The 14304-nt window shown below is 39.4% G+C and overlaps 1 protein-coding gene across 8 annotated transcripts in view; it reads right to left on the bottom strand.

The window, feature by feature from the left end:
• Positions 1 to 30: 30 nt before the first annotated feature.
• The window catches only part of LOC141905861 (kelch-like protein 5), an 80199-nt gene continuing 65925 nt past the window's right edge, over positions 31 to 14304 (bottom strand). For 7 of the 8 annotated variants that reach the window (XM_074794930.1, XM_074794928.1, XM_074794929.1 and 4 more), the window contains 8 exons: positions 10480 to 10676; positions 9139 to 9351; positions 7915 to 8104; positions 7053 to 7277; positions 6383 to 6545; positions 5400 to 5612; positions 4848 to 5019; positions 31 to 4219 (listed from right to left, as the gene is read on the bottom strand). In XM_074794930.1, the coding sequence (XP_074651031.1) occupies positions 4160 to 4219; positions 4848 to 5019; positions 5400 to 5612; positions 6383 to 6545; positions 7053 to 7277; positions 7915 to 8104; positions 9139 to 9351; positions 10480 to 10676 (1433 nt within the window). In that variant the 3' untranslated portion in view covers positions 31 to 4159. The remainder of the gene's footprint in view (positions 4220 to 4847; positions 5020 to 5399; positions 5613 to 6382; positions 6546 to 7052; positions 7278 to 7914; positions 8105 to 9138; positions 9352 to 10479; positions 10677 to 14304) is intronic. The other variant, XR_012619280.1, reaches the window with a different exon arrangement.

The raw sequence follows: 14304 nt of genomic DNA, 5'->3' as shown, positions 1-14304 counted from the left end.
GTTTTTCACCACTTTTTCGAATGAAACAACATGAATGATCAACAGTTATTTTTTCAGCCGTATAACTCAATTATCCAAGCTGGCTGGAGGTATTAGGGGTTGTATCAATAGCACCAGTCTCCCCTAGCCACAAAAACCCACCATTTAGTATGTTGTCATGAAATTAACACATCCGAGAGTTTATATGAACTCATAGATGAAAAGAGATTCAATCGTTATATCAATAAGTTTCTAAAACATCGAATTTGAATTCATACATCTGGTATTTTAAATGGAATATACCGTTAATTTGAGTACGAATGAAAAAGCTGTAATTCAAAGCAAAAGATAGAAATATAATTTTGTTACGAAAACAAGCTTTCTATTCGAAATATACAGTAACCTCGGTCTTGTTAGTTGTTACATCCCCTTGAGATTTTCGCGTTAAGAATAATTCATAAGTTCTATATCTTACAAGGCCGGCAGAATAGTTCCGACTTGATGATGGTGGTCGAAACCAATAATTACCCAAATCAGTCGACCAAAATTGGTAATTTTTACTTTCCCCTCAAATAATAATTCTCACTCAAGATCAGCGGAATTGTGTGGTTCAGATGCCGGGAAATGCATCTGATTTTAAAACATTTTCTGGAGGAGGGCCCTAGACCCCCAAATTGCTTCTGCCGGCCCTGGGCCCTGTTTCACAAAAAAGATTAACTCTTGAATCAATTAAAGGGTTAAAACTTTTTGTGAAACTGAATCCGGTCTTATGACAAAAAGAGAAAATGGTGGTTTTTTTTAGGATTGACTTGAAAGCTGGTTCATCTGTTTCATATAAAACCACACTACACGAAACACCTGTCGTCTCTCATTATCAAGTCATTATAGAACATCTGTTACAAGTATCAAACATCATATCGACATATGATAATTTTCCTCTAAACCTCACCACAAAATAACCTTTTAAAGGCGTATGATAAATCTATATACAGTATTCGTTATGTTAGAATATATGCTTAAATAATAAATGCTTTAGTCAATTTACTTGTACACACGAATAGAGCGCAAAAAAGAACAGTAGTCAGAGGACAGACGCTGTATTATAATAACAATATCATCGAATTTTATCTTTGTATAAAAATATACATTATTATTAATATCGTTATCATTATTTTGTGATAATCATTCAGACTTTTATGCATGTAACATTTGTAAAAGAGATCATCGGGAAAAGGACTGACTTATGAAGCTTCTAGAAGGGTTACTTAAAAGTTTTATGACGGATGCTGGTATTTCGGAGCCCAGTTTCACAAAAAAAAAGTTCTGATATCTATTTTTTTTTGTTAGTCTAGGCATCGAAAGTAGAAAATTTTATGCCCAATATTTTTTTGTGATACCGAGAGCCATGTTACAAAATTGAAGTGTGTGAATATGTGTAGAGTAGATTCGGCCCTACTTAGTAACTATGAAGTTAGTAACACATGTAAGAGATTTTCAAAAGACATCCCTGTGTAACCTCGTGACAAATTGGGAATTAAATTATTTCGATGACATGATGTTACAGGTTCAATAGGGTCGAATTGCAAGTTCCCCTGAATGTAAACTGCATTAATTAACTCCTGTAGAATTTAAAGTAAGTCCGAGTCTACCCTGTACATACACATGAACGGGTCGATAATTAGGTACAAAAACAGTGGATATAGAATTTCGTTGTATGTATTTCGAACAGATGGATGAGTATAGAGGAGCTTCGAACGAATGAGATAATTCCACTAATATCGATTGTACTATATAAATTTCATTATATCGGAATTCGATGGGAATTGAAAATCTGTGTGTATTTCATGTAAAGCTTTATCAAACACGCGCGTAAAGTAAATATATATGTACTAAGTAAAGGTTTACTTTAAGTTATGTAGCAGTGAATCAATGACGATAATCATTGTTTGACGAAGTGTCTGATTTGCGCATCACATTTACTTCGTTTACCTTATAGTTATAGCATGGACATACATGTAAACTAGAGTTTAGATATACGGCCCACGTTTATAGAATCTATAAGCAGTTGTCTGAAATTGAAAATGTTTACCCTCGTTTACACTCTCAGTTTTACTTATTAAAGAATGATCTCCCAAACCAACAATTTGTTTTTTTATTTCCATTATAAGCATTTACGGTTACCACAACTGGAAGTTATTCAATATCATAGAAAAGAGTGGTTCCGTTAAATTGTTCCCGGGTATTTTTGTTGGTGGTGAAGGAAATATAACAGGTCTCTTATTTCTCTCGAGACCTTATTTTACTTAATCTACGAAATGATATTTCTGTTTTTCTTAAGTATAGAAACATGTTCATATGTTTAGACGAACATTTGAGCATTTCACATTATACCATCATTACTGAAATGGCTTTTTTTTTCTAACTGTTCTCTGCGAACCTGCTGTAAAAAAATGATACAGTAAACCATGGGGTCATTCATTTATTACGTACGCATTAGGGGAGAGGGGAGGGGTCAGTGCAATTGCGTACTGTAATGCTTAATGTATATGAAAAAATGGCCGATTTTGCGTACAGAGGAGGGGGTTGAAAAATTCAAATTTTATGCGTACGTAATAAATGATGATCCCATGCCTTACTCGGACGTGACCAACTCGGACAAAAACAAAATCTAAATTTTTCTGACTTCCTAACGTATTTTCCTATCCGGATCACGGGCTTTGCTTACCTCAGACCAATTTGGCAGTGCCAGCAAGGCGAGGTGTACTGTATCATCTGTGTTGTTTTTCTTCCATCATTGAACTGCTAGAAAAGATCTTGGTTATCATTCGAAGGAGGGATAAGTTTGTTTATTTATGTAGAAGGAAAAATAAAATTGTGTTAATGTTACTCAAAAATGTTCTTCGGTGCGTTTGTGAGTTCTAGATTTCATTTGTTATGATTTCAGTATTGGCTGGATTCAACACATTCGCTACCAATAATACGGTGCAGCCCCCAACTACTCAGGTTGGCACTGTTGCTATTACGTAGTCAGCCTTTGCTTGAAGTTCACTGATGAGCATTGCAAAGTTGACTGATTAGCAGAGTTTATTCACATTGCCAGTCTATCACGTACTATGTCATTCTCATGTGCCGGAGCGCAAATATCTAACTGTAAATAGGAAGAATCGGCTACGAGAATCCTCAAGACAGTTGCGGTATACTGTGGCCGAGTCTAGAGAATGCCATCAGGTTCGAATCCCTGCCTCGTAGTGGCACTTACGGCAGACTCGCACTTGGCAGCGAATGCATTAAAGTATGATGATGACTCAGGAATACAACATTTTCATCTATGGTAGGATATTTTACCTGGTGGAAGAACATAAGACGGCCTAAAAGTGCAGGATTTACCATCATCTAATTTCAACTTTTTATTAAGCCATCATGTCCTATAAGGACAGATTATGACCAGTTGGACTCGCAAATCCCTTGACCTGGTAAAACTTCCGGGGTATAAGGTTCTTCTGGCGGTTTATTGATTCCCCGATGCTGTTTTAAGTACCCTGAAATTCCTTGAAAAGATCCATCCTTTTACAGAAGCAGTGGGAAGGATCTTGAGCATTTCGTAGAATATCCTTAGAAAATCTTTTATTAAAATGAAGCCCATGCTGATGTAAGCAGCAGCTTAAGATGTCTTTTTGAGTAGCTTTGTGCGAAAAAAAAAACATAGCTTCTCCGATAGAAGTTTCTTTTCAGCAAAGCCTGATATAAATCCGTTTATTTAAAGCGTTCGGATTCGATTAAAATACGCTCTTCTGGCGGGTCATTTTCAAAACCGTCCCTAGTTGCCGGTAGGCGTATTCCTATTAGCCGGTTTCTAACTGGAATGCCACATTTATCGTCTGATCGATTTACAGTAAAAACACCGGCAGAAATAACCATGATCAGCAGTTCTTAATTTCAACGATAATCGATCGAAGTTGTCGAGTGACTAGCGTTTATGGATGCGAGCTCTGTTTGCCAGTGTCCGTCCGAATCAAACAGAGCCCTCTGGTTGTCACAAAGTCGAGTAGCATGACGAAACGTCAGCTGGTTGCGAAGTGGATTTCTTCAAGTTCTGAACGGTCGGGCAAGGCATGGGTCCGGGCAAGGGGCTTGCCGTGGCTGACCGTCGCCAGCCACCCGCCCCTTGCTCCCCTATCTGTCAGGTGCTCCGCAGCTGCACCACACATGCACCTGCTCGTCCTGTGCACAGTGTCGCTACCTGAAATGTAAATTTCAAAAGCAATTACCACTAGCCCTACAGACGGAATTATCTATGTATATCTAAAAAATTTTATTGCATAAGTCCTTTTATATTCTGAATATCTGATTCTAGATGGCCTAGATAAATATGAATGAGGATGTAAAAATATTATCCAGGCTTTAAAAAGGTACATATAAAGTATTCAGCTTATGTAATGATCTAGAAAAATGACTTGATTTTGCCCAATATGGCTAGTGCTGCCATCTTACTGGCTGTCAGGGTGATCTTTGCTCATTGTGATTTATCAATTATTTACAGGCTACTATCATTTACAAGTTGGGACCACTGTAGATAACTAACTATGAAAACTGGAATTAGTTCAAGCTACTCTCAGATGAGACCACTCATGAACCGGCATAAAGATGCACAAACAGCAAAGTCGATATTGATTACATCTTTTAGGAGAGCAATCAAAACATCTAAAGCTTAATTTCGAAATGTTGGGCCGGAAACTAGGAAGTAACTAAAAGTAACCTTGGAGTATTCCTTGGAGTAGTATGATAACCCCAACAAGTAACCAAGTCTAGAGTTGATATATGCTTGTGATAATTATAACAAAGCCCTGTGCATCAAGCTCCCAATATACCTTGGTCCATTCATTACTCTGCGGATCATAACATTCAACATCGTTCAAGTATTGTTGGCCGTCATAGCCCCCAACAGCGTACAGTTTATCACCGAGCAAACTAACTCCGACAGCATCCCTCGGCGAGGTCATCGACGCCACTAATGTCCACGTATCAGTTTTTGGATCGAACCTGAAATGGAAAAGTTCAACTGGAAGTTTAAAGCAATGGCCTAAAAATCCACTCAAAAAATACCGGTAATCAAAAATTATGATCAATACTTCAAAAAAGTTCCAAAAACAGTAAAGCAAGTTCTGTAGATGAGAATAATGACTCAAGCCCTAAGCCCCTGACTTAATGGAAATGGACGTCTAACTTCAATAGGTATCACCTTAAATTGTGAATCTGGGACTGAGTTAAATCTAACTCTGACACAGTCATAATAATTTCAATCAAGTTAGGTTTTTAAATAATACGCCAATTATGAGAAAGCTAGTGTTTTTTCATTGTCATTACATGGAATGGATGTAATAGCTTGTAACGTTTCAATTGAAATGTAAACTAATATTTACCTTTCCACACAATCAAATCTACTCGAGGTAGGATTGCTAGCCGGTGCATCGTGGCCACCGACTGCGTACAGGAATCCATTACAGGTGGTGACACCGACACCGCCGCGCCTTTTATTCATTGGCGAACATAACGACCATTTGTTTGTGTGCGGGTCGTAACATTCAACCGAGCGTAAACAAGAACTGCCATCTCTACCACCTACAGCGTATAATCTACAACAAAGTACGAGAAAATATGTCTTTAACCATTAAGTATTATTAAGCCGTACAGCACAAAATCCTCAAAACAAGATTTTTCAATGTTTCAATCTTCCACCACTCGCGATGGAAAAATATTAAAAAATACCGAAATAAATTTACAGGGCCGCTAACAATGGGAAAAGCAGACAAATGTAATCTAATTGTGTCACATGATATCAAAATGGCAGTTTTCCGTCATGTGATCTGCTTGCAGTCACTGATTGGTTATCGTGTGTGTGTGTTGATCTGCTCAGGCATTGCATACAACCATCAAACTGTCTTTGTTTTGTGAAACTGACATGGTCATTTTGCGAAGGTGATCGTTTGTCAGAAGACGACACTCAATTCAAACTTCAAAACGAGTCAAATACCATCTTAGTTCTGTAGCCTATCTAACAACTTAAAACCAGTCTTAAGATTTAAAATTTCAGTCACTTTTGGACCGACCATGATAATACGGTGCCACAGTCAATTGCCACTACGAGTGTAATTGTAGGTTGGCACTGGAGCTATTACATAGTCAGCCTTTGTTCAAAATTGACCAATCAGCTTTGTGAATGAAGAGTTTTTTCATATCACCAGTCAATCAGGAACTACAATGTATGTCATTCCGGAGTGTAAATATGTAACACTAGTGGATAAATAGGAAGAATCAGATGTGAGTATACTAATAGCTGGCAGCAAACCCATTACGTGCAAGTCCTGGGATGTTAAATTTAGAACAATGTTGTAAAGGGACTTACTTGCTCCCTAATACTGCAACACCTACAGTGCTGCGTGGAATGGACATGGGTGCGACGTAACTCCACTGGCGGGCTTGTGGATCCCATCGCTCAACTGTGTTCAAATACGACCAACCATCATGGCCACCAACTGCATACATCGGACCTTCTAAAACACCGACACCTGAATACAGAGATTAACACAATTTCTGATTCACTTCAGATTCTTGACGTAATAGACACACTGGCTCCTGATGTCAGTGGTATATGAGCCGGAAGTATATGGGGGACACCATTTTTTAGAGAAGGTTTGAGATAATTATTTCTGGGTACCAGGGTAACTATTGAGTAGTTGTGCAAAACATTCCCCTGCTACGGATGTATTTTATCTCCCAACCTTGAAAGCGTAATCTAGACACACTTTTTGGATCGGAATCGAAGTTATCGCTACTAATAGCAGTCTTAAGCTGGTAGAAGAAACAAAAACCTGAGATCAAAAAAGAACGTATATGGTTCTAAATTCACAGGCAGAATATTCCAGCCCTCTTCATTTACAGTCAAAGTCCATTACAAGGCCATTCTTATCAATGCCAGTGCTCACTTAATGCCAACATTCTTTCGAGTACAAAGGACTTAAGACTGTATTTAAATCTTTCCTACATCGGTAAATCGATGGACTCTTAAGACTGACCTAAGCCGTGTCGATGAGTGGACATCGGCGCCATAAGCGTCCAACTTTTCTTTTTCGGATCGTACGATTCGACCGTATTGAGAGTCTTCAGACCGTCGCGACCGCCGACCACGTAGAGTTTATCCTCCAACACGGCGACGCCGAACTGCAATCGTCGGCCGTTCATATTCGCGACCTGAGTCCAAATATTTGTGCGCAGATCGTATTTTTCGATGCTCGTCGAGCCTGAAAGGAAAGAAAAAAACGATTTCTAAACGACCGTCGAAAAGAGGGTAGCCTCGTACAAAAAACATACATACATGGTTGCCAACTTCTTACAAGTGCTATCGGTAACAAAGTTAATTTTTGTCAGTTACTTTTCATTGAAATAGGAAAGTAAATGTCCAATTATTCAGTAATCAACCGTAAGACCAGACTGTCAGTAACATCTTTTATATTTCTGTACGTATCAAAGAAATCAAATCAGTATTTCTCGTTGTAAAATAGTAACAAATACTGAAAATCAGGAACAGTTGGCAGCTCTGTAGATACATCGGGACAGGGACGCGTGCTCGACAAATTTCACGTAACATCATGAGAAAAAAAAACTTGCGGTGAAAATGCAATATACACAGACATGAAATGCATCGATTTTTCTACAAAATTCTAATATTTCAGATGATCTAAAGGGCGTTATCATCAATGTATTCGAATATCTCGAGGCCAAAGCATACGTCTGAATGTGAGAGATGAAAGCGAAACAAAACGTTATATCGAAACACAGACGCGGCACAATCGGCTATTAATAAACGCTGCTAAAGAGTCTAGACAAACCGTGCATTGATTTTAACGAAAGCGATGACGACATCGAACACGTAGTTACCTTTCGTACAATCCATACCTCCGACTGCGTATAAAACACCGACCGTCGATTTGCGCGGTTTCGTGCGAGGACTTTGCATCGATAGCCGCCGTTCGGGAAGGAGGTGGTACTTCAACGCTTCCATGATCAGCGACTGACACTCGCTGTCCTCTTTGAATAGGCTGTTCGTTTCGACTTGATCTGCTATGAACTGAAACGATACGAAACGCGCGGCCGTCAGAAAATAGACGAGATCTCACGCATGAGCTCTTTTGTCTCTTAAGAAGAAAATCAAGCACGTCTACTGTTACAAGCCAGAGAATGTATATCTTGATGCTTGATTTAATGAGAGATTGTTGCAGATTATGTTCGCCGCAATTCCTCATTTGCAGTTCGGTTTGAGTTTTCTTTTCTATTGAATCAGACATGACCATTTTCACCCATGTGCACCCAATGCCACACAATATCTTGCTTTATCTTAGGTTTAGCAATACACTGCCCATTTTTGCCTATTTTCAATGCTGAGTGTCACAATGAATTAGACATGAACACTGTTTTTGGTGATAACATCTGTATGCTTGACCATTGATGAAACACTACTTCTGTATTGCGGCATTAATATAACAAGAAAAATGAAGTCTGATAAGTTTCCTATGAGCTAATAATTTATTGATTTGATGTTTCGACGATAACCTAATAATCATCTTCAGTGAAGATGACTATTAGGTCATAGTATTCCTGAAGACAACTATCAGGTTATAGTCGAAACATCAAATCAATGAATTATTAGCTCGCAGGAAAATTTTCATCAGACTTGATTTTTCTCGTTATATCAGTGTGGGACTCAGTATGTTTGATTTTCCGAGGAAATCTCTTTCAAACCATCCAATTGAGCAATAATTTCGAAAGACACAAGCATTGTCACAGAACAAGAAAGAAGACCATCCGGATATACCAGGGTACTGGTAAAAGATATCTTTGAAAGGGGATATGCAAAAGAATGAAGGCATGTTCTAATTATTAAACACATTGAACTGTACTGTACATCTTTTATGGTACAGACCAAAATTCAAATGTAAATCTTCAATGTTAAAACAAGGCAATTAAAGGCCACCAAAAGATCAATAGTCAAATTATTTGATTTGACAAATGTATGTGATGCATCCTTGAAATAAACCATATTTCATTTCATATTTTCGAATTCCTTTTTTCTAAATACAACCTAATAGAATCAATCGCACTCACCTGCGGCGACATCAACGGTAGTTTCACGTGTGCCAGCAGTTTGGACAGGTTCTTTTTACGGTTCGCGGAATCGTAGTTGGCCCACGCGATAAGGGCGTTAAAGATTGTCTCTTCGTTTGGAACGTTCAGATCATCGCTGGACAATAGTTTGCCAACCTCTTCCGCCTGTAACATCTGGAATTCTTGATTGACAATCACTTCGCAGAAGTGTTCCTGGAAAAAAATCGAATGTAATGAACGTTATGATTGGAATATGGAAACTACAACCTTTGTAGTTTTTTTATGAATCAGTCACTTTTGATTTTATTCCAATTAAATAAATCACAGGGACAATCCTATTTCAATTCCATATCTATTTTAAGATCAAAATATTGGTTTGTGAATTCATCTATTTATTTCAGAAATCAAGTGCACCAATGTGTACAATCTGACAATCAGTAGATAATGTTGTAATATCAATTGGGGTTTCATAAAAAGCAAGGCTTGTATAACCTGAAACCCAAAAAAGGAATGTGAGATATGAAATGTAGTAGGTGGGTTATAGAGAACCGCTTTGCAAAATTCAACTGCGATAAATACCGAGATTTGGAAATACACCCATATGCTACATGAAAATGTAGCAGCTTAAACTGGATCAACAAAAGAGCAGGATAATCGATTAATATGTGGAGATATAAAGGCCTTTCATCTTTGAATTGAAAATGTAAAAACTTTTACGGGGTGAAAAAATGGAGGAAATTCATCGTTCCCAGGGGCAAGCCGGAGGCATATGATGACAGTTATTCATAGAACAAAGCGCACAAAAGCCTTAAAAATAAGCACAGTTTCCACCAGAAAATTTTCAAACGCACATCATTGCGTCCCTTGTGCAAACCTGATCCTCACTGCGAAGTCAACTAGAACTTTCTTGTTTGAGTAATTCTCGAAACCTAACTACGTAATCCGATTTGAAATTATTAGGGTGGCGCCACTTTCCGCTCAGTTACAAATAATTCCCTGAGATTCCCCTGATTTTCAATGTTATAAACCAGAATTCCCCGAGTGAATCTGCAGCAGGTGAACATAGAAATCTATTGGTTTATAATGTAACAATTCATTCATTATTCACCAGTCATGTATTGATAAAGAAACACATGGCCAATAATAGCATTATCCAAATTCAGGGTTTTTTTTTCGCAACATTTGTCAAATTCCCCGATTTTTCCATGATTTGTTTCTAGATGTTTCTGATTCCCTGAGTTTTTCACGTTTTCCAGGTCAGTGGCGCCACCGCGATTATACGAAGATCGTCCGAAATAATGCGTAAATATATCAATTAGCGACACACGACGTCGTGCTTACCATAACATAATTATTGGCGACTTTGAACAGATCTGAACAGCCTTGAGCGTCAGCGAACTGTCGTATACCGAGACAGTTGGATGGATGAAGCTGCTTCATGAGAAAGCTGCAGCAAGCCTCGACGACTTCGGAGAGCTGCAACAAACACGACGTCGACAGTAAACTTTCGACCGTCTCTTCTTTCAACTCGATTCTCCCTGAAAATATAAAACGAGTATCGAATTTCTTATTCGGATTCGGAAGATTTAAGAGGATCTAAGATTAATTCTTGATTTTTAATAAGAGAAAATCAGACCAGAAAATCGCACAGGACCTGATGTCGTTTTCCCTATTGAAATGTCTGCATAAATTCTCTTTGAATGATGAATGAGATTTCATAACTTCCTTCTTCGAGAAAATATGAGATCTTTAGCCGCGATCACACGGAGATGATTCGGCTTAGGCCAAATCGGTACAGATCTGTGCCTAACTAGAGGGCACCTTCACGCGTAAACCACTCACTCGATACTTAACAATGCTTAAACAAAGTGAAGTGAGTCACTTCCAGAACCAGCAGCAATTCACACACGATTATCTTACGCGTGTTTAAATTTGGCTCCGGCCTGGTCTATGTTTTTGGTCGGGCCAAACAGGCACGGGCCCATTTGGCATCTGTGTGAATGCCTATTCCGGGCCAAATACGGCACGGGCCAAAAATGCTCATACGATCGCGGCTTTTGAATCCTTCATCACTGAATACCGGTACTACTTAGCACTAGTCCTATCGTATCATATATCGGTGTATGAAAAAATCATGGTGCTTTCCATTAGCGCGTTTATTTCCACGGTTTTAGCGGCCGATCCTAGCGAAAAAATCATTACCCCCGAATGAAAAAGACCGAGTGAGCGCTGCCGTGAAAGGTAATAATCCAATATCTCGCCGACAGAAACCAGTAATAGAAGATAATCGCAAGATCGCGACATTCGATCGGAACCTTGCATTACCGGCGGCTTGACGCGAACGCCGATTGAAAAGATCTATTTTCGCAGACGGAGTTGAACCGCTTCCGTTCGGATTGAATGATCGTCGTCGCTCGTTCTCGCGCCCGCGCGATGCGGACAGAATTTGCGCGCCGCCGTCGCGATTATTAAATCGACTTTGACAGGTTAGATGAAATCTGCGCCGACGCCATGAGTCAGACGCCGCGCAGAACGAACAAACGACCGGAGAGAATCGTCGCGACTATCGATGTATTCAATCTGAAATCCGTCTGCTACTGTGGGGAGAGAATATCGAAAATCAATCGAATTACGCGTGGAAACGAAGACAAGACGTTTCACGTCGATCGTTTTAAATCATTCGAGATTCGCATCGTGCTCGTCGAGTCCTCGTGTGTATTCGATTTGACGCCGTCAAAAAGCATCGAGATTACACCGCTCATTTGTGAGCACGCGCGCATGCGTGTGTGTACACCGGGGAAATTTTTGAAATGCTCGAAGCGGGATAGGTTGGCAAAAATCGGTGCCAGTTAACCCTTTCAGTGCATCTACACTGCAGTGCGGTGTATAAATCTAGTGCACCTCATCGTTGAGTATTGATGTTGTTAGTATTTAATTTGTATCTCTATTGAAAGATGGCAGCACCTGTCAAATAGTCAAATGTAAATCACTAACAATACACCGCACTGTGGTGTATAAATCTAGTGCACCGCTTCATGGTGTATTGATGTTGTTAGTAATTAGTTTTTATCGCTAGTGAAAGATGGCAGCGCCTGTCAAAAACTGTTAAATGTTAATCACTAACGATACACCGCACGGTGGTGTATAAAATGCCAAAAGAGTAAAGATTTCGAATCATCCCCAGCATCGGGGTATTAATTAGTCAGCACTGAAAGAGTTAAAAAGGTTCTGCACTGATACAATTTAAACCAAAACACGATTGCGCTTGTAACAAAAAAATACATTAATTCCTTTGCTGCTTGTGGTGAAAAAAAAATCAATATGAACGTCGGTGCTTGTCCCGAAACAGGATTTGCGATTCTGAAACGACGACTCTGGAATCAATAGAACCGTTTCATTTGCACTTCAGATAAGACTTCAATTAAGCCGAGAAATAGCATAAGTATTTTTCCGGCGTAAGCAGTTTTTTTAATGCCTTCCTCGGTAAAAACAGGAGACGAAGCCCAGAATCTAGATAAAGTGCTTTGACATTTTACCGCAAAGTCATTCTCCTAGGCCCAGTTCAAGAAGTTCTTAAATCAGCAAAGTTTCATTATTGTACTCACTGATAATTCGATGACTAAATCTGAATTTCGGAGTAAATTTGAAACTACCGAACGCAACTCGGGCCGCGACTTAAACAAACGCAGCTTCTTTGAATGCGACGAAAAACCATCGAAGCCGAAAACGTCAATATATCCGCGGGGCAGCTTTTAAACATATCTGATGCGAACCGCCGGAGTGGTAAACAGAGAATAAAGCTCTTACTGCGTCGACGTCGAATGAGTTTACGCGAAAATCAGATTCGCACGAAATCATAATTCCATCATCAATCGACGCGAATTTCCGTCGACTGCGCGAGCGCGGCGGGCGATGCGGCAGCGCGCGCCGAGATCGCGACTCGTACGACGACGGGACCGATCGATGTATCGATGATGCTCGACATCATCCCGCAGGTACTCAACACTGATTAACTTCATCAGCTTCGCTTTTCGACCGATATCGTCGTCGACTACAACACCGGCGAGCGAGCGCGCGTTTCAATCCCCTCCACACCGGCGAGTTCTTTAAATCAAGCTATGCCTTCGAGACATCCGACAGCGCTTGAAGGCGCGCATGGATCGGGCTAGGGGATTCAAAATCAATCGAACCGATCATCGAGAAGACGCGCTTCGCAAATAGCAATTCAAATTGAACATTTTTGTCAATTTGATCTTTAACTATCGACAATGACAAATTATGAATATATACAATTTAACCCATTCTTTTTAGATTCCTACAAACATGTCCATATATGTAACTATTGGTGAAACACTATTCCGATCTGTAACGATTTATAGAGAATCCCAACACCAATCGTTTCCTTCAAACTAATAATTTATTGATTCAGTATGTCGACTATAACCTAATAGTCGTCTTCAGGAATACTATAACCTAATAGTCATCTTCAGGAATACTATAACCTAATAGTCATCTTCAGGAATACTGTAACCTAATAGTCATCTTCATTCCTGAAATTCCTGATGATGATCATTAGGTTACAGTCGAAACATTAAATCAATGAAATATTAGCTTGAAGGGAAATTTTCTTTCTCGTTTTATCAGCGTAGGATTCTCCATGAGTCGAAATCGGGGTTATGTTCAACTAATTACCGTTTTTAAGAATTGGCAAACAATTCGTTAAGGTAAAGGAATTAAGATTTACTCTGCCTCGGTAAACTGAAGTATATACCTCCGATAAAAAGAGTGTTGGTCAGGGATCAGTCTCGTGATTATCTACATCCTTGAAACGAATAATTGGAAGGATATCATTTTAATTGTCGATGAACTAAAACTTCGCAATTGCGAATTCCAAATTCTGGTGGAAAGCTGCCGAGGCTGCCGGAGGTAAAGAGAAAATTATTATTGAGCTGATTAAGGCATATGCTGTCAGGGCGGAATGGACGCGGACGTATAGATTACATGAGCATCGATCGTATGAAATTAGTTTTTCTCCACCGACCGCGCGCCGACGATAATCAAGCGTCGCCGTCGTCTCGAGGAAAAAGAAACTAATTTTTGGCCGAAGCCGAGCGTTATGATTGCGATGAAATGATGTATGAATATTCGCCTACGATGATGGTCAAA

The sequence above is a fragment of the Tubulanus polymorphus genome, chromosome 5 (assembly GCF_964204645.1).
Source record: "Tubulanus polymorphus chromosome 5, tnTubPoly1.2, whole genome shotgun sequence".
Taxonomy (NCBI): Eukaryota; Metazoa; Nemertea; class Palaeonemertea; order Tubulaniformes; family Tubulanidae; genus Tubulanus; species Tubulanus polymorphus.
The sequence above is the reverse complement of the archived record's forward strand: the minus strand, read 5'-3'. Positions and strand labels throughout refer to the sequence as shown.